This window comes from Podarcis melisellensis (genome assembly GCF_964234715.1).
Source record: "Podarcis melisellensis genome assembly, chromosome: 14".
NCBI lineage: Eukaryota > Metazoa > Chordata > Lepidosauria > Squamata > Lacertidae > Podarcis > Podarcis melisellensis.
The window spans coordinates 43,100,095-43,117,673 of NC_138546.1; the positions used below are offsets into that span (position 1 = coordinate 43,100,095).

Sequence of the window (17,579 nt, forward strand, 5' to 3'; positions counted from 1 at the left end):
AGGAAAAGATCCCTAGAGAGTGCTGGAAGGTACGAAAGGAATGACTCTCCACCCTCAACATACACAAAGTAGGGGTTTTTTGTATTTTTTTATAAGAAGTGAATGTTCTAATCCACTTTGGGTCCAGCTCACTGTGGAAAGGCAGCATATAAACTCAATGAATTATATGGCATTAGATGCAGATGAAAAGAGGCAATTTTGAACACCCATTTCTAAGGGCATCCTGTGTCCAAATAAAATAAAATAAAAGTTCCAGACAGACAGAGGCGTATCCAAGAAAGTCCACTGATCGATCTTTGCTCACCAGGGGGTTCAAGTTGGCCTGCAAGGCCATTTCCCCCAAACCATACCCATCTGTCCATCAGCTGATGACACTGGGTGATGTCAGATGATGGGCAAGAGGAATGGGGTTCTATCCTGCTGCATGGCACTTTGGCAGAACATTCCCTACAGAGAGCACACTGATGAAGCAGATCCTTACAGCCAGCAGGATTGAACCCTCTCCTTATCAGCCAATGAGCAGAGAATGCAGCTCTGCAGTGTTCTGCTTTGACGCGGGTCAGCTTGGACATCCTTTAGTCACCTGATGTCATTGTGGTGTCGGAAGATTGACAGGTGGCTGGCCCCTCATTGTCTAGTGCCATCTTGGGCTTCAGGCGGTAGAATGTCTTGAGCAGACACTGCCTGCCTGCACACATGTGTGTTTGTGTGTGTACACAAGTACAGACATGCAGATTGATCTATGCACCTAGTAGAATAAGGATATTGAAGAGTGAGTTGGTAAAGCAGAGTGTACCACTCCAGACTGCAAGTGGGTGGTACCAATGCTCTCCTATGTGTTGGTATGGTTAAAAAACACACAGACCTTTGTTCACGTTGAGCATTAGCATCCGAGGAACTAACTGGGAAGAGATCCGTACAAGCATGCACTAGCTGCTGAGTGAATTGCTGGAGAATATGGACCAATGACATTGCAGTATGCAAATCAGCATAATCCCCAACACCCAGCTACACCCCAAGAAGCAGGAGGCCCCAAAGAAGCTGCCTAAGGCTGCACACATGCCATCCATTATAATAATAATAATAATAATTATTATTATTATTATTTTTTATTTATACCCTGCCCTCCCCAGCCAAGACGGCTCAGGGCGGCTAACAACCAATAATAAAAACAAGTTGATTAAAATACAATTTAAAAAGATTAAAATACAGCATTAAAACATTAGGATGCAGCCTCTTCACAGGAGGAGGAAGGAAAAAGAAAGAGGGGGAGGGAATCAAACTGATTCTTAAGGTCCTCCGTGACTTAAAGCATGTGACTTAGTTGGTTAAGGGCGCTGTGAGGGGTAAATTGCAGATTCCAGGATTCATGTGCTTTAAATATATGGAGTGCATGCAGCCTAAGCCTCAATTGGCTTGGTTTTTTTCCTTTCTAATAACACCAGTGAGGAGGAAGAGGAGGAAGAGCGGAGCAAGAAAAAGGTGCTGGCCATGAAAAGGGGCTCAGAATCCTCGTCTGAGGAGGGCAGCCCATCCGAGAGCAGCTCGTCGGAGTCTGATTCTGGCTCCGAAGCAGAGGAACCCCACTTGGAAAAGGAAGTGAAAAAGAAAAGGGCGGTGAGTGGTGTGGGGTCATGAAATCTGCCAGCTCCGGTGTCTTTTTGGTGCACCCACTAAGCTTGGTCAGTCCTCATTGGGCAATTTTATGGGCTTGCCCCTTTCTAAGAATGATTTGTTCCCCCAAGCCTGTTCAGGCCTCCCTTACTGGCAAAACCTATTTGGTGTTTCGCAACTTTCTGACTAGTTGCAGGACCTTAGCCAGACCTAGCAGAGTCAACGCAGAATCCACGGAAGCAATTGGCAACTTGGCTGCAGACAGGATAGACGAAGCAGGAACCAGGAACTTGTAGTTAGGTGTTTATTATATACAGTGGACTATTTACAGGAACAGAACACAGATCTTTTGCTAGCTCTCTCTGACACGACTCACGACTCCTACACTGACACACAGAACTCTGAACACTGAAGTAACACATTCCAGTTAGTAGGCCATTAATTATCACTCCCTCGAGAGAGCTTGACCAATCAGGGAGTTGTCTCCATGTCTCTGTTATCACCAGGCAGACTTACTCCTTCACATGACCTTCTGGCCGTCTGCCAAACCTTAATTGACTCTGTGTGAGTAGCTGCACGTACACAGTTTCCCAACATCCTTTTTGTGCCTGGATGGTGCTGTTTTGGCTGTATGAGGACTGGCACTCAAAGAATCAGAGTTGGCTATTAGTAGCATATAATATGTTGGCTTCAAGTGGCGAGTGACATGGATGAGTATGAAGAGTGCTGTGCCTGGCAGAATTGACTGGGTTTAGGACTGGCTGTGCCAATGCGGCAAACACAAAGTTAACGCTTTCCTAATTTTTCCTCTGTCTTGTCTTTCAGCCTCCCAGCAGCAAGCCTGCTCCAAAAGCCCCCAAGAAAGGGGTAAAGGAGATTTCCTTGCTCGACCTGGATGACTGTAAGTGTTGCCCCCTTAACAGTTTCCCCCTTCCCAGGAAACACTGGGAATTGTAGCTCTGTGAGGGGCATAGGGGGTCTCCTAAAAACTCTTAGCCCCCTTAAGAAATTACAGTTCTCAGGATTTTCTGGGGGAAGCCATGATTGTTAAAAGCGTAATGATACTGCTTTCAACATAAAGTGTGGATGGGGCCTAAAAGTTCACCTGGTGCCACTGGTTTCAAGAATTAGCACTATTTTTGTTACGGAGTATTTAAAATAGTATTTTAATCATTCATTTCATAGTTGTAAACCTCTTAGAAGCCATTTTGCCCTGTAAGTGGCATGCAAACAATAAAATAAATGAACATTCGTGGTCAGAATCACAGGGCATGTTCAGGAGCTTAACCCAGTGTTTCTCAAATTTGGGTCCCCAGCTCTCTTTGGACTACAACTCCCATCATCCCTGACCACTGGTCCTGCTAGGTAGGGATGATGGGAGTTGTAGTCCAAAAACAACTAGGTACCCAAATCTGAGAAACACTGGGCTTAATTTATTCCCATCATACCATGCTCCCAGCAAAACTCTTCCCCTTCGCCTGACATTGCTCAGGACAGATGCTGTAGTTTGCCCCTTCTGCACTTGGGGAAATAATTTCCATTTTAATGGCAGATTCGAATCCTAAGATTACAGAAAATGCAGCCAAGGATCTTGCTTTAGTCAAAAACGTATTTTTAGAAAACCATTTCTGCTTATTCGTGGCTTTTGTCATATTTTGCTTTTAAAACGTACAACTTGTGTGCAGGTATATTTAGTCTTTCTCACCGCTGAGGCTCTCTTGATAAAGCTTATGCTGTGTTTGGTGCCCATGGCCTGTAGACCAAATAAGCTGAAACCCGGATTAGCTATTGACACCAAAAACTCCTGCGTTAAATAGCAGCTGGGAAATGGAGGTTTGCATCAAGGACACAGTGTGGGCGACAGGCTTGACACACCTGCAGCTCTGATCCTGATTTGGGGGGTGGATGGGGGAAAGTGTCATGATAACTATTTTTAGAACAACAAAAGCAGACAAATTCAATGCATGCATGCCTCATCTAATTTGGGAAAGCGATGTAGTTCTCTGGTGATAGAAGATCCCAGATTTAATCCTCAGCATCCCAGGTAGGTTAGGGCTGGAAACATTATTATTGGAAATCTTTGGAGCGGGAGCTGAGCTAGGTGGACCAATGATCCAACTTGCTATAAGGCAACAAGTTCCTGTGTTGTCCTGAGATGGGTCTGAATAATTGCTTTCAAAGAAGGTCACCTGCTGTGAATTCACTCTGTGTCCATTGTCACTGAGAGGAAAGAGATGCAGCAGGTGATTACTTCTTCTGAGGTCAAGTTATGCTTAGCAGGTCTGTCTGCAACTGGATCACTCAACAACTCCTGGTAGAGAGAGGCAACTGTTACACTGCAGCATATTGGAGCCTCATAGGGACCCATGCTTAAATTCATGTTCTGTGCCCCGGCCAAAGTTTTGGAATGACTGCTTTACAGGTTGCCATTGAGCAGGTGATCTGTCCATGGTGCTGGAGAGCACTTTTGTATATTGTGTGTGTGTGCGCGCATTCACATCTGACTCTAGGCACTTTTATTTTTCCCCCATAGAGCAGGTCTTGTTGACTTGCCATTCTCTCTTCCCAACCCAAATTGTGAAAGGTCCAGATCTAGAAGTTCATTAACGCCTTTGTTTCCTGCTTCTCTGCCCCACAGTCACACCCCCTCCCCCACAGCCAGTTGCCTCCAGCCCCGCAGTTTCCAGCAGCCTAGTGACCGACCTTGAGGGCCTCACCCTGACTGACACTTCTTTAGCGGCTGCTGTAAGTGATCTCAGTTTATTTATATATTTCTCTCAATTTATCTGTCTTACCTTTTTAGATCTTCTCTTTCCTCCAAGAAGCTCGCAGAATGCACGATTCTTTCTTCCATCTGTTTGACAACAACCCTGTGAGGTAGATTTGGCCTAGAGAGTGTGATTGGCCTAGGCCATCCAGTGAGCATCACAGTTCAGTGGGAATTTGAACATAGCACTAACATAATGCTATGTGAATGTTCCGGCAGCTCTCCCTCTCCTTCCCCTCTCCCAACAACCCTCTAAATATCTTCCAGGTGTCCTCCCAACCCTTTGGAGCAGATTTGGAGTGTGTGTAGGGTGAACATAGGGGGAGAAAAGTGAGGGACACTGTTGCACAAGTGGAAATCTTTGCACTGATGGGATGAGTTAGTTGGATACAGTGGTGCCTCGCAAGACGAAATTAATCCGTTCCGTGAGTCTCTTCGTCTTGCGGTTTTTTTGTCTTGTGAAGCATGGCTATTAGCGGCTTAGCGGCTATTAACGGCTTAGCGGCTTTAAGAAAAAGGAAACAAACTCGCAAGAAGTCGCAAGACGTTTCGTCTTGCGAAGCAAGCCCATAGGGAAATTCGTCTTGCGGAACAACTCAAAAAACGGAAAACTCTTTCGTCTTGCGCGTTTTTCGTCTTGCGAGGTACCACTGTACTGCCCTATTCCACGATGGTTCTTTTTTTGTTGATAGGACCTTAAATGATATTTTTAGGGTGCTGGACCTGATAATTATGTGGCTGGGGAAAGCTAGAGTCCTGTGGTACGTTTCCTTAGCTGTCTTTGTCAGGAAAATAAGTCTCCCGGGTGTGCTGTCCAAGATCTGAAGTGGCTAGTATAAACTATATGGGAATTTTATAGCTCACTGATAAGAGTGCACATTTTGTAAACAGAAGGTCCTGGGTTCAATATTTGGCATCTCCCAACTGGGCTAGGAAACCCTGGTGAGCCATTGCCAGTAGTGTAGATAAATGCTGAACTAGATGGGCCAATGATATGGCTCAGTATACGGCAGCTCCTTGTGTTCCTGTGCAAGACCCATGATTGGCCACGGCTGTGCTGTGCTCTGGCAGCTGCCACGCTGCCTTCCAGTGAGAACTGCACTGGATGTTCCCAGCTTTTGATTTCTAACTTTATACATTTTATTATACATTTATACAAAGAAGAAAATAGCATTCAAACAAAAAAATAAAAACGGGATGTAGGAAAGGGGAATATGATGTTTTGACCATATAAACTAGAAATACCAATATATACTAAATGGCCAACTGTGATGCATAAATTTCAAGAAAGGCTGACCAAATGCTTCTTGTATTTCTGTTAATTGTGTTTATGTTGATACGGTTCCACTTCAGATACGGAGAGGGAGTGCAAATCATTAACCCATTCTTGTATGGAAGGCGACTTTTCCATCCAGATTAGAAGCTGTTAAAATACCTCTTTTCTTTCCTAAGGGGATTTAGGAAGGAGCACCTGGTTCCTTCTTGGGCTTCCTCCTTCCATCCTGCCTCTCCTCATTGCACTTTAGCCTGCCTGAATCTCCCCATTTCTTCCTTCCTTCCTCCCCTGCTTTGCAGATGATCAGTCCTGCGTTTGGCGCTGTGAAGACGTATGAGCTGCTGCACCGCATGACGGGAGAGGGGCTGTCTGTCGAGTATTACTTCAGCCGACAGCCTTTCACCCCTGATTCCCGTATGGTGGCTGTGCAGATCCAGATCTCCAATAACACCGCTGCTGAGGTGAAGAACATCCGTGTGAATGAGCCCAAGCTGCTTTCAGGCATGCGTGTCCAGGAGTTCAAGGAGATCGGTAGGATCTATGTGAGCATGGGTACATGCATGCGCTTGGGATTCAGCAGGCAGCCATGCTTTTCGCTGGCTCCTTCTGGGGTAGTCAGTTGGGTTTGAGAATGTTACCTACCCACTAGCAAGCCTAGCTGATACTTATTTATATATTTTATTCCATTTATCTCCTACCTATTCTCCAGGGAAGGGACGCGGGTGGCACTGTGGTCTAAACCACAGAGCCTAGGACTTGCTGATCAGAAGGTCGGTGGTTCGAATCAGTCCCTGTCAACCCAGCAGTTCAAAAGCACATCAAAGTGCAAGTAGATAAATAGGTACCGCTCCGGCGGGGAGGTAAACGGCATTTCCGTGCACTGCTCTGGTTTGCCAGAAGTGGCTTAGTCATGCTGGCCACATGACCCGGAAGCTGTATGCCGGCTCCCTCGGCCAATAAAGCAAGATGAGTGCCGCAACCCCAGAGTCGGCCACGATTAGACCTAATGGTCAGGGGTCCCTTTACCTTTACCCTTATTCTTCAGGGATCTTGAGGTAGCTTATATTTTTCTCATGGTTCTATCTCTCATTTTATCCTCACAACAACCCTGTGAGGTGGGGGGGAGAGAGACTGACAGGCCCAAAGTCACTCACTGAGCTTTGTGGCTGAATGGGGGTTTAAACTCTGGTCTCCCAGGTCCTAGTTCAACACTCTAACCACTACACCATGCACTAGTCTGAGTGTGTCTCTTGTGGTTAGAACCACTACTGTTTGGCTTGGGGGAAAAAATTGCAACAGCATAGGAGTTGGGCCATTTTCCTTTTATTCTAGCCTCTGGGCCATTTGGAACAGCAACATTGGCACTGTTTCTAAAGTTCAGGTGCGAGTGCCGTCGCACCAGAGGGAAATATCTGCAGACTTGCAGGAAACCAGAAGTTTTCAGAAGTGCAACCCTATCCCCCCCAAACCCACTAGGGGGGGCTGATCCTCAAAAATCAGCCTAGTGATGACTCAGCGCGTTCAGTAGCCATAAAAGCATTGACTGACTTTTGGGTGGAAATGGGGTTTGGGATGGAGTGCCCAGTATTGCTTAATGAAACTGGAGGGGATGTTGAACCCACCCTAAGGTACTTTGGAGCCTCCTGGTGCAAGGTGCGAGATGGGGGCAACCCTAACATCTCACTCGGGTCCTTTTCTCCTGGGCTTGCAGAGTCTTTGGCACCTGGTGAAACAGTCAGTGTTGCTATGGGCATAGACTTTTGTGACTCGACCCAGGCAGCCAGCTTCCAGCTCTGGTGAGTACCTCTTCTCCTTCATTTGTGCAAAGCAATGGCTGTGTTCTCAGCAATGAGCAGACCAAAGCATCTCCGCCATAACAGAATAGCAGGAGCTCTGCTCTGCTCTGCTCTCAAGAGTACAATAACTCCATATCAGCAATATTTTGCCATTCTCTCTGCTAGCTTCATGTCTACCTTGTCCTTGCTACCTCACTGATAGGTTGATCCTTTCTGTGTTACAAGCTGAATGTGCTGCTACTAAATAATAATAATATTTATACTTCTACTTTTTTGTTTGTTTGCAAAGGCGGTGTATGAGAGAGCTCCCTGCAGGTCACCTTAGTCAATGGGCTGCATGCCATGAATTCTACTCATATTGATCCAGAGCTGATTCCAACATATAGTTAGCAGAGTAAAAACTTAAACACATTGCAAGATTCCCAAAAAATAGATCAGACACAATTAATACTTCATCCAGCAGAGCTTTACTGCTACTGAAGGCAAATGAGCATAATGGTCACAAATCCAATACATTCAGGATTTGCACTGTCCATAAGAAATCCATTTGCAGTAGACTTAATTTAAACTTGCATTAACTTACAATAAGATTAAAACCCTAACACTAAGCATACTATATACAGAACTCCACACAAGAAGGAAAAAGGGATAGAAAGTGAAATCCAAGCTCCTTCTGGCCCTACTTTTATATTCAGCATGACCTTGACAGAAAGAGTTAACAGAACCAGTTTAAGCCAGCTGTACTCAGCTTCTCTGAAGGAATAACCTAAACATCATGCACCTGCAGCTTGTCTCTGGGCAGAATAGAAACTTACGTTTCAGCTAGAAACTTCCAGCTTGCACCAGTTTCTTTCACACAGAGAAGCTTCCAGAACCCTCTTGAATTACTTCCAATAGGAAAGATTTCTACACATCAGATCAATAATTTGCGTACCAAGAAATGCAAACTGACACTGTGATATGCTTTGGTTTTACTTTCTTGAAAATTAAATTTAAATCTGCAGACTAGAAGGAGGCCTGCAAAAACAGATAAGGTACCTGTTATCTGCTCCTTATAGAGCGGGAGGGAGACTGACTCATGCAAATACAACGAGGCAATGAGTTCTACATTTAAGGAGCTGCCACCAAAAATGGATAGATGTGTGAGACCACAGACACAACATTTCGATTTAAGTTAGAGATTGCTATGCACAGCAATAGAAGAGCAATTTGATGTTAAAAAAAGATAAACAGGGGAACAAAATACAAGTGTTTGAAAGTAAGATTTTAAAATGATCTCAGGAAGACAATTCAAGGACGGAAGACAGGGAACATGGCCATATCCATGGAAACTGGTGGCTGCTGAGACTGGAGTGGGTTGCACCCAACAAAGTCCAACTCAGAGTAGACCCGTTTGAATTAATGGGTCGAGTTTAGATGTGTCCATTACTTTAAATGGGTCTACTCTGAATAGGTCTAATACTGGATACAATCCAATGACAGACAGAGACGGTTAATTCTAAGTTTTGCCTTCCTTCCTCTTCCCTGCCATGGTCTATAAGGGCAACAGTGAGACTTAAGGAAGGAGCTGACAGGCAGTGCACACCTGTTGGACTGGTTGCAAGTAAAAAGGCAGGCAGATGGGGGGTGGCCGAGGTTAGTAGGCCATCCTTATGAGTAGGAAGAGACGCAGGTGGCGCTGTGGGTTAAACCACAGAGCCTAGGACTTGCCGATGAGAATGTCGGCATCTCGAATCCCCGCAACGAGGTGAGTGCCCGTTGCTCAGTCCCTGCTCCTGCCCACCTAGCAGTTCGAAAGCACGTCAAAGTGCAAGTAGATAAATAGGTACCGCTCCAGCGGGAAGGTAAACGGTGTTTCCGTGCGCTGCTCTGGTTCGCCAGAAGCGGCTTAGTCATGCTGGCCACATGACCCGGAAGCTGTACGCCGGCTCCCTCGGCCAATAAAGCGAAATGAGTGCCATAACCCCGGTCGACCACGACTGGACCTAATGGTCAGGGGTCCCTTTACCTTTTTATGAGTAGGAAAGGTAAGATAACTAGCCAAGGGTATAATAGCTGCAGGATAGATAATAGTGGTCTTAAGGAACTGCCCTGTTGTTCTTGGTGAATTCTTGGTGAAGCCAAGCGTCTCCCTTTGTGTTAGCTCATCCCGCGCGGTCTCTTTGTTTTTCCAGCACACACACACGCCAGTTCTATGTGTCCATCCAGCCCCCAGTGGGGGAGCTCATGGCTCCTGTCTTCATGAGCGAGAATGAATTCAAAAAGGAGCAAGGTAAGTGTGATTTCTCCCCGTCCCCAAACCAGCTGTAAAAGGAAGCAGGGCAGATTCTCAACAGCAAGCTCCAAACCCATAGCTTGGTAATGAAGACAGGATTGCACAGCCCTCTTCTCTGTTGCCCCACTCTGCCCCGGAAGAGAAGCGAGATCATACTAGACAGGGGAGAATTGCCGTCGGCCATTCAGGCGTCCCTCCCCTCCCCTCAGCCCCCACCCCACTGCCTCGCCCTAGTATAGGCATTTGTGGGGCGCTTTCCCCCTACAAAAAGGCTACCAGACTCAAAATCGTCATGGCTCTTTTCCTGCTACATCAAGGATGCGATCTTATTCACATGTTCCTGGGAGTAAGCCCCACTGGGCATAGTGGGCCTTACTTCCAAGTAAACATATATAGGATTGTACTGCATTTTGCATGCAGACCATGCTTCTCTTTTTGTGGGTTTGAGAGAGTTTCCCTACTCCTGTGATTTCCAATGGTTTTTTGCTCCGGGTGTAACTGGCCAGCGAGAGAGAAGTGGGAGAGAGACCCACACGGGGAGGGCCTTCTTGGCGCCGCCCCCATTCAAGAGCTGCCATCACCCTCTCGGGCTGGCCGTGGCTATGGGGGGAGCACTTTTGGTTGGGGGCCGTGTTGGCAGCTGATGCTAATCATGTGTTTTGTTCTCCTCCGCTGCCTTGTGCATTCTTGCTTCTTCTTTTTCTTTAGAGCAACTGTTAAGGATGGGTGTGGGTAAGTCCCAGCACAGGTAGCTACTTTCTGTGGATGCTGCAGCTGCTGTCTGCTCCTTGTAGCCGTAGTGCTAGCGCTGCTTCCACTGGGTAGTTTCTCTCCTTTTCTAGCTGTAGTAATAGCACTGCTTCTACCCTGGAGACTCTTCCCAACCCACTAGCTGCAGAGCCTTTAATTAGCACTGCTTTCACCGCAGACACACACCTCCTTCTCCTAACCTTAGCCTGGTGCAACTTGCACTGTAGACACACCCTATTTCTCCTGCAACTTTCCCGATCCCTTGCCCCTTTTCTCCATGCCCCCACCTACCAAACTCTGTTAATAGGTCGCAAACAGGGTACTAGAGGTCAGGAAGATGTAACCTTTCTAGCTTGCTAGTGCAATAAAGGATTTCCCCGGCAGGCTGTTTGTCACCCCGGCAAGTAAGAATTGTCTCCATTTAACTAGTACAGTGGACGCTCGGGTCGCGGACGTGATCCGTGCGGGATGCACGTTCGCAACCCAGAGTTGCGCATCTGCGCACGCGCGGGTTGCAATTTAGCACTTCTGCGCATGCGTGACTGCCGAAACTGAGAAGTAACCCGTTCCGGTACTTGCGGGTTTCGGCGGTCCATAACCCGAAAAAACGCAACCTGAAGCATTTGTAACCCGAGGTACGACTGTATAGAAAACATGTTTGAAGGAAGTACTTGTTGGGTCTCCCCACCCCAGCCTAGTACAGATGTCAATACACATGGGGAAACATTTAGGAAAGACTTCACCAACCTAGTGCCCTCTAGAGGTTGTTGGACTATAACTCCCATCAGCCCCCTGGGGTTGATGGGAGTTGTAGTCCAATAACCTCTAGAAGACACCAGGTTGATGAAGGCTGATTTAGGAGGCTAGCAACTCTTTCTCGGTAGTGGCGCCCGCCCTGTGGAACGCCCTCCCATCAAATGTCAAATAAATAAACAATTATCTGACTTCTAGAAGACATCTGAAGGCAACCCTGTTTAGGGATGTTTTTAATGTTTGATGTTTGATCATGTTTTTAATATTCTGTTGGGAGCCGCCTAGCCAGGGGAAACCCAGCCAGATGGGCGGGATATAAATTATTATTATTATTATTTCAAAAACTTTATTTTCAACTTTGCAAGGATTATAAGAATTTCTACACCATATCAAATTTTAAGCTACTGCCCAGATGTTGGGTGTCAGCTGTACATTGACACTACGCACAGCAATAGGGCAGTAAAGTTAGCAGTTATTAATTAATATTGATTAGCTATTTTTAAAAAAAGTTCTTATGGTTCGGTGTAACCTATGAAGGCGTGCCAAACACTGGGGGGTGTGGCTATTTTTAAGCTTTACTTACTGAGCTCCACCGGAGTTTGAGATAGACTCCGACAGAAGATGGATGACGTATTGGCCAAGGGCTAAGTTTCCAAGTATTGACCCAAAAGCAGGGGGTGTTATTGGGTCTTTAATAACTTTGTTGAGAGGACCCAAAGGATCTGGCTCTTGATCCAAGTTGGGCAGAAGTAGGGTGAATTCCAGTGCAGCAGACAAGGATAAAGGGGGCTAAAGCTGGAGTCTCCCATCACCCCTGACCACTAGCCATGCTGGCTAGAGCTGAATAGAGTTGGACTTACGGGCCACAGATTCTTGACCTTGGGCTAGAGGAGGATGCATCATCAAAACTGGAAAGGGGCCAAGATCCAAAAGCACAGGCACTCCCACACAGTTGTCCTTGCATCAGAGGCATGTTGTTCTGATTCAGGAGCAAGCGCCGAGGCTAAGAATATATAGGCCCTGGCAGACAGGAATTGGCTCCTGGGCATCAGCTGACAGAACACACGGTCAAGCTGTTCTGCAACCTAGGGAGCATCCTCAGAACTCAGTTTGCTAGGCTCTCAATGAAAGGTTTTGGCATTGAAGCTTTGGTAAGGGCACCAATGCCCGCAAGCGTCTTACCTTCTGACGGGCCACTAGGTTTTCTGCCTCTGCAGTAGAGTTGCATGTACTTTTGCATGCCGTGAGAGAGACCAGCAGAGGGGTGGACCTGCTCCTGAGGTCCTTTCTGTACCTTCCCCTCCGTCTTCCCTTCTCCTTTTACCTTGGCAGAGCACCTGGCATCTCGTCGGCTGACGAAACTCCCTGCATGGTCCAGCAAGGCAGCCTTTTTGGCATGTTAATGCCCGGCACCCAGGCACCACTGCCTCCAATAACACTCCAAGCTGCACACCACTTTCTGCAAGCAGGGGGGGGGGTGGCTTTCTGGGACAATTAACCCAAAGCCTACTAGTTTGGAATGGCTCTTCGTAAGAACACTAGAAATATAATCCTCTAGGGTGGGGTGTGTGTGCTAAAATGCTTTTGTTTTATGAGGGTCCCTTCCTGAATATTAAAAAACACACACGAAAATACACCTATACCCTCCCTTGGACACATAGTACACTTCCATTTGGAAACTCTTGGCTTATATAGATATTACAACATATATCGATCTTATGTCTTCTTCTCAGATAGCCCCCATCAGTCCCTCTTGTTCAGCTAAGATACAATGGGGACTCATCCTGGTTAGAACGGGGTAGGGTGTGTCAAACTAGAATTGCCCTGAACTCTGGATCTTGTCAGGATGTGCCCTTTGCAGCTCTCTCTGCAGCAATCAGAAGCTCTTAGGTCTGTCCCACAAGCCTATAAGATGTGTTGGCAAATAAATAAAATAAATAGGAATTGCTATACACAGTGGAGTGCAACCACACAATTGTATTGCAAAACCCAAGGTCGGTTTTATATTCATCAGAATCAACTTGCGAATCTTTTTCCGACAAGTAGCATGTAGGGCTGCAGGTATTGCATTACATATTTGAATGTTCAGGCATATTTAAAACCAAACCAAAACAAAAAAAAATCCACCCTGCCTGTAGAAAATTAGCATGACACGGAGAACAATTTAGCCTAGCTTTCCGCTTGACATTCTCTTTTTTTTCCTATGGAAACTTTTGATTATGCAACATCCTCCTCCCACATTTGCAGAATGAAGTGATTCAGTCCATGAAGTCTTTCCACTTGGCTGTGCCTTGGAAGCCTGTATTCAAATCCTAGATTTAGGGTTTTGAATGCAGATCTGGTTCTAACCGTGGTCAGTGAACCATCTGTAGTGTAGACAACAATAATCCTAATCCAATAAGAAGTAAGGGGTTGAATATGGACAGGTTTAGGCAGAATATTCAGGATCAGGGCCATCCTTATTAAGCAAGTGCAGATAGCTACGTACACTGCGAAGGTACAACAAATAGTGCTGCCACTGTTCATGAAGGCCTCTAACACTGCTGCCCTTTCACATTATTATTTTAATAGATACTCTGCATGCATCCAAAATGGCAATTGTATGTAAACATTTATTCACTGCAAATATTTTATATGTTGGCTTCCCCTACCCTATTCCATATCTCCATATAATGCCCTTCTCTTGGTGGTGGAAAGACAAGAAGGGCATCTCCTCTAGACCTAAGAACATGGGCAGGCTGCAACAGGAAAATGTGTACCCTTCAGAAATTTGCATTAGCTATTGAGATTGCATTAGTCACTGTGGGCTCATACCTTTGTCCTTAGAGGTACAGGCATGGTATCCTATAGGGTGGAGTTGACCAGAAAAAAAAATTGAATAGTTGCAGACATTTGACCTGCAGATCTCAAGGATAGAAGCAGACATGAGGTGGCGAAATTCAAATCCTTCAGTTGACAGTATCAAATGTTTTTAGGGAATGGGAATTCCAGAGTTGCATATGCAACCTGAAGTGGGAGCTGACGGGAAGCTACGCATAGCATAGATCTCCCATTCTGGATTGGTTTGTATCCTAAACAGCCAGGGAAACCTGGACCTTTTCCTCCCAAGTCATACACTGTCTCCACCCAGATGTCTACTGTTCTTTTTCCCCCTTTTCTACCTTCTGTCCTCCAGGGAAGCTTACAGGGATGAGTGAAATCACAGAGAAGTTGACTCTACCTGACAAATGCCAGAGTGACCACGTGATTGTGCAACAGGTGACATCTGCAGCCAACGTTAGCCGTGTGCCTTGTGGCTCAGACAAGGAGTATCGGTGAGGAGATGGCTGCCATATGCCAAGATCAATGTTGTCTCTGCTTCTTCTAAATAGTGAGGATTGTGGCCTGCCAGAGGTTGCTGGACTACAACTCCCATCATCCCTCACCATTGGCCATGATGGCTGGGGCTGATAGGAATTGTAGTCCAGCAACACATGGTGGGCCTCCAGTTTTCCATCCCTGTCCTAACCTCATATTCTTGGGTCACTTCTAATCCCCATCTGGATGTCTGACAACTTCTATTACTGATTCTGTTCTCAAATACTTGCCCTTGATGCCCGCAAATTTGCAGCTGTAGTTCCAGACTTTGATGGAACAAAGGAAATGTTGAAGTTACACAAAGCCAGGATACCACACATTACAGCTGGGGCAATTAAATTACTGTCTACCTAGTGTTGCGCAAATCTCCCCAAATAGTAACAATTCAGAGCCTCACAGGTCTGATGTTTTGCAACATCAGCATTCATTTTTTTCTGAATTCTGGATCTAGCAGCCTTTAGTGTAAGAATATCTAGGGCGCTTAAAGTCTAAACAGCTGGTTGCCCTTGAGAGAGGATGTGGATTGATTTTCACTTCTTAGAAACACCACCCTCTCTTTAGTCTTTTAGCATTTCGTACCTCTCTAGGGACTGTAATCTCTATTGTCCTAGCATTTTCTGTATAGACAAAAATCTAGACTCATTGCTCAGGTTTCAAACCGCTTTTATGTGCTATTCTTTTGTCTTTGGAAACCAAAGACCAAACTACAGAAAGGCTTGGCAGATCTTATGGTGTCTTCTTTTGGGCAAATGTTCTTTAGGTATAAACAGCCCAATAAAAATGAAAACATGCTGAGGATGTAAGGGAGGGATTATTAATAATAATAATTTCATTTCTATATGGCTTTATATTTTAAAGAAAAAAAATCTCAAAGCAGTTTAAAGGTAAAGGTAAAGGACCCCTGACAGTTAAGTCCAGTCGCAGATGACTCTGGGGTTGCAGCGCTTATCTCGCTTTACTGGCCGAGGGAGCCGGTGTTTGTCCACATACAGTTTTTCCTGGTCATGTGGCCAGCATGACTAAGCCACTGGCGAAATGGAAAGGCCGTTTAGCTTCCTGCCGGAGCAGTACCTATTTATCTACCTGCACTTTTTGGCGTGCTTTCGAACTGCTAGATTGGCAGGAGCTGGGACTGAACAACGGGAGCTCACCTCGTGACGGGGATTCGAACCGCCAACCTTCCAATCGGCAAGCCCAAGAGGCTCAGTGGTTTAGACCACAGTGCCACCCGCATCTCCCCAAAGCAGTTGACAACACATTAAAACATCAAATAAAAAATGCAGAATAAATCATTACTGAAGAAAACCAAATATAAAGCATACATTGAAAGCAACATAATTAACAGGAAACTAAAATATTAACTTAAAAATTTCAAAATAGTACATAACAAAGAAAGTCAGCTACAGAATACACATTTAACACAGCAGAGTTAAGTGGGGGCGGGAATGAAAACATTGCTAAAGCAAGTTAAATATAAAATGCACATTTAAAGGTAAAGGGACCCCTGACGATTAGGTCCAGTCGCGGACGACTCTGGGGTTGCGGCACTCATCTCGCTTTATTGGCTGAGGGAGCCGGCATACAGCATGTGGCCAGCATGACTATGCCGCTTCTGGCAAGCCAGATCAGCGCGCGGAAACGCCGTTTACCTTCCCGCTGGAGTGGTACCTATTTATCTACTTGCACTTTGACGTGCTTTCGAACTGCTAGGTTGGCAGGAGCAGGGACCGAGCAACGGGAGTTCACCCCGTCACGGGGATTTGAACCGCCGACCTTCTGATCGGCAAGTCCTAGGCTCTGTGGTTTAACCCACAGCGCCACAACAGCACAATTAACAAAAGAATATAGCTGCTGCCAATCCTGCCAATGGTGGTTCAGGGCGGGTGGCACCTATGGAAGCTCAGGCTCAGCGACCTACATCTGCACTGAAAGACAGCTGAGATGTTCTGACACCACTTCAGCAGCCTTAGGTTTTTTTGTAGCTGGAATCAATCAGGGCACCCCCTTCCCAGGTCAGGTGGAGGAAGGCCTGCAAGGCAGGGACCAGGTCTTCCAGGACTCACAGTGGGGAATTCAACTTGCCTTCCCCAAACTGGTACCCTGCAGTTGTTTTGAACTACTACTCCCAACCCATGCTGGCTGGGGCAGATGGGAGTTGTAGTCCAGAGCATCTACATGGCACTAGGCTGGGGAAATTGCACTAACTCAGGGTTTCCCAAACTTGTAGCTATCTTTAGACTACAGTTCCCATCCTGCATGGCTAGCAGCACCAGTGTTCAGGGGTGATGGGAATTGTAGTCCAAAAACAGCTAGAGAAACACTGCTCCGACTACTGCACCATACTAAACCTTGTGACGTGCAGTCACCTTCTTGTTGGGTTGTTTCCCTCTGAACAGGTTCGCCGCCAAGACAGTTAGCAGTGGAAGTCTCATCCTCATCATGCTGGAGAAGAAGGCGGGCAGCATGGCACAGCTCACTATCAACAGCGAGAAGATGTTGATTAGCACCATGCTAGTAAAGGACATTATCCACTCCTTGACGCAGTGACCAGAATGCTTCCTTTTCTCGTCATCACACCCACTTCAGTCATCCAGCTCTCCTTCCTTCCTGGGCTCAGCCATCTGTCTCCCTCCACCCAGCTTGTTGTGTCTCCCTGTCCCTATGTAAAATACAGGTCAAAGCTGAGATCAGGCAATGGGAAACAATCCACGGTAGAAAATAAGGTGCAGCCTCTGATGTGGATAAGAGACATTATTAACTCAGCAACAAATTAGGGAAGCCTTTTGTAACCTGGTGCGTACTAGAGTTTTTGGAGTACAACTGGAGGGCACCAGGTTACAAAAGGCTGAAACGGGTTATTGGGATGCTGAATATGCCCTATGACTCTGCCATCCTTGTTGTGCAGTGAGTCTCCTCCCTGTTTTTCTGTTCTATGGCTCTATTTATTATGGGCAGAGATCGTTCAATAAAAATTCTTCCTGGAATTGCAAA

General features: G+C 46.1%; 1 protein-coding gene across 1 annotated transcript in view; it reads left to right on the forward strand.

The window, feature by feature from the left end:
• The window catches only part of AP3B2 (adaptor related protein complex 3 subunit beta 2), a 59,518-nt gene extending 41,939 nt beyond the window's left edge, over positions 1 to 17,579 (forward strand). Inside the window, exons 21-30 of the mRNA XM_081887519.1 lie at positions 3 to 29; positions 1,446 to 1,617; positions 2,440 to 2,515; positions 4,253 to 4,359; positions 5,957 to 6,188; positions 7,369 to 7,453; positions 9,628 to 9,725; positions 10,437 to 10,460; positions 14,407 to 14,545; positions 16,985 to 17,579. Coding sequence (XP_081743645.1) covers positions 3 to 29; positions 1,446 to 1,617; positions 2,440 to 2,515; positions 4,253 to 4,359; positions 5,957 to 6,188; positions 7,369 to 7,453; positions 9,628 to 9,725; positions 10,437 to 10,460; positions 14,407 to 14,545; positions 16,985 to 17,135 — 1,111 coding nt within the window. The 3' untranslated portion in view covers positions 17,136 to 17,579. The remainder of the gene's footprint in view (positions 1 to 2; positions 30 to 1,445; positions 1,618 to 2,439; positions 2,516 to 4,252; positions 4,360 to 5,956; positions 6,189 to 7,368; positions 7,454 to 9,627; positions 9,726 to 10,436; positions 10,461 to 14,406; positions 14,546 to 16,984) is intronic.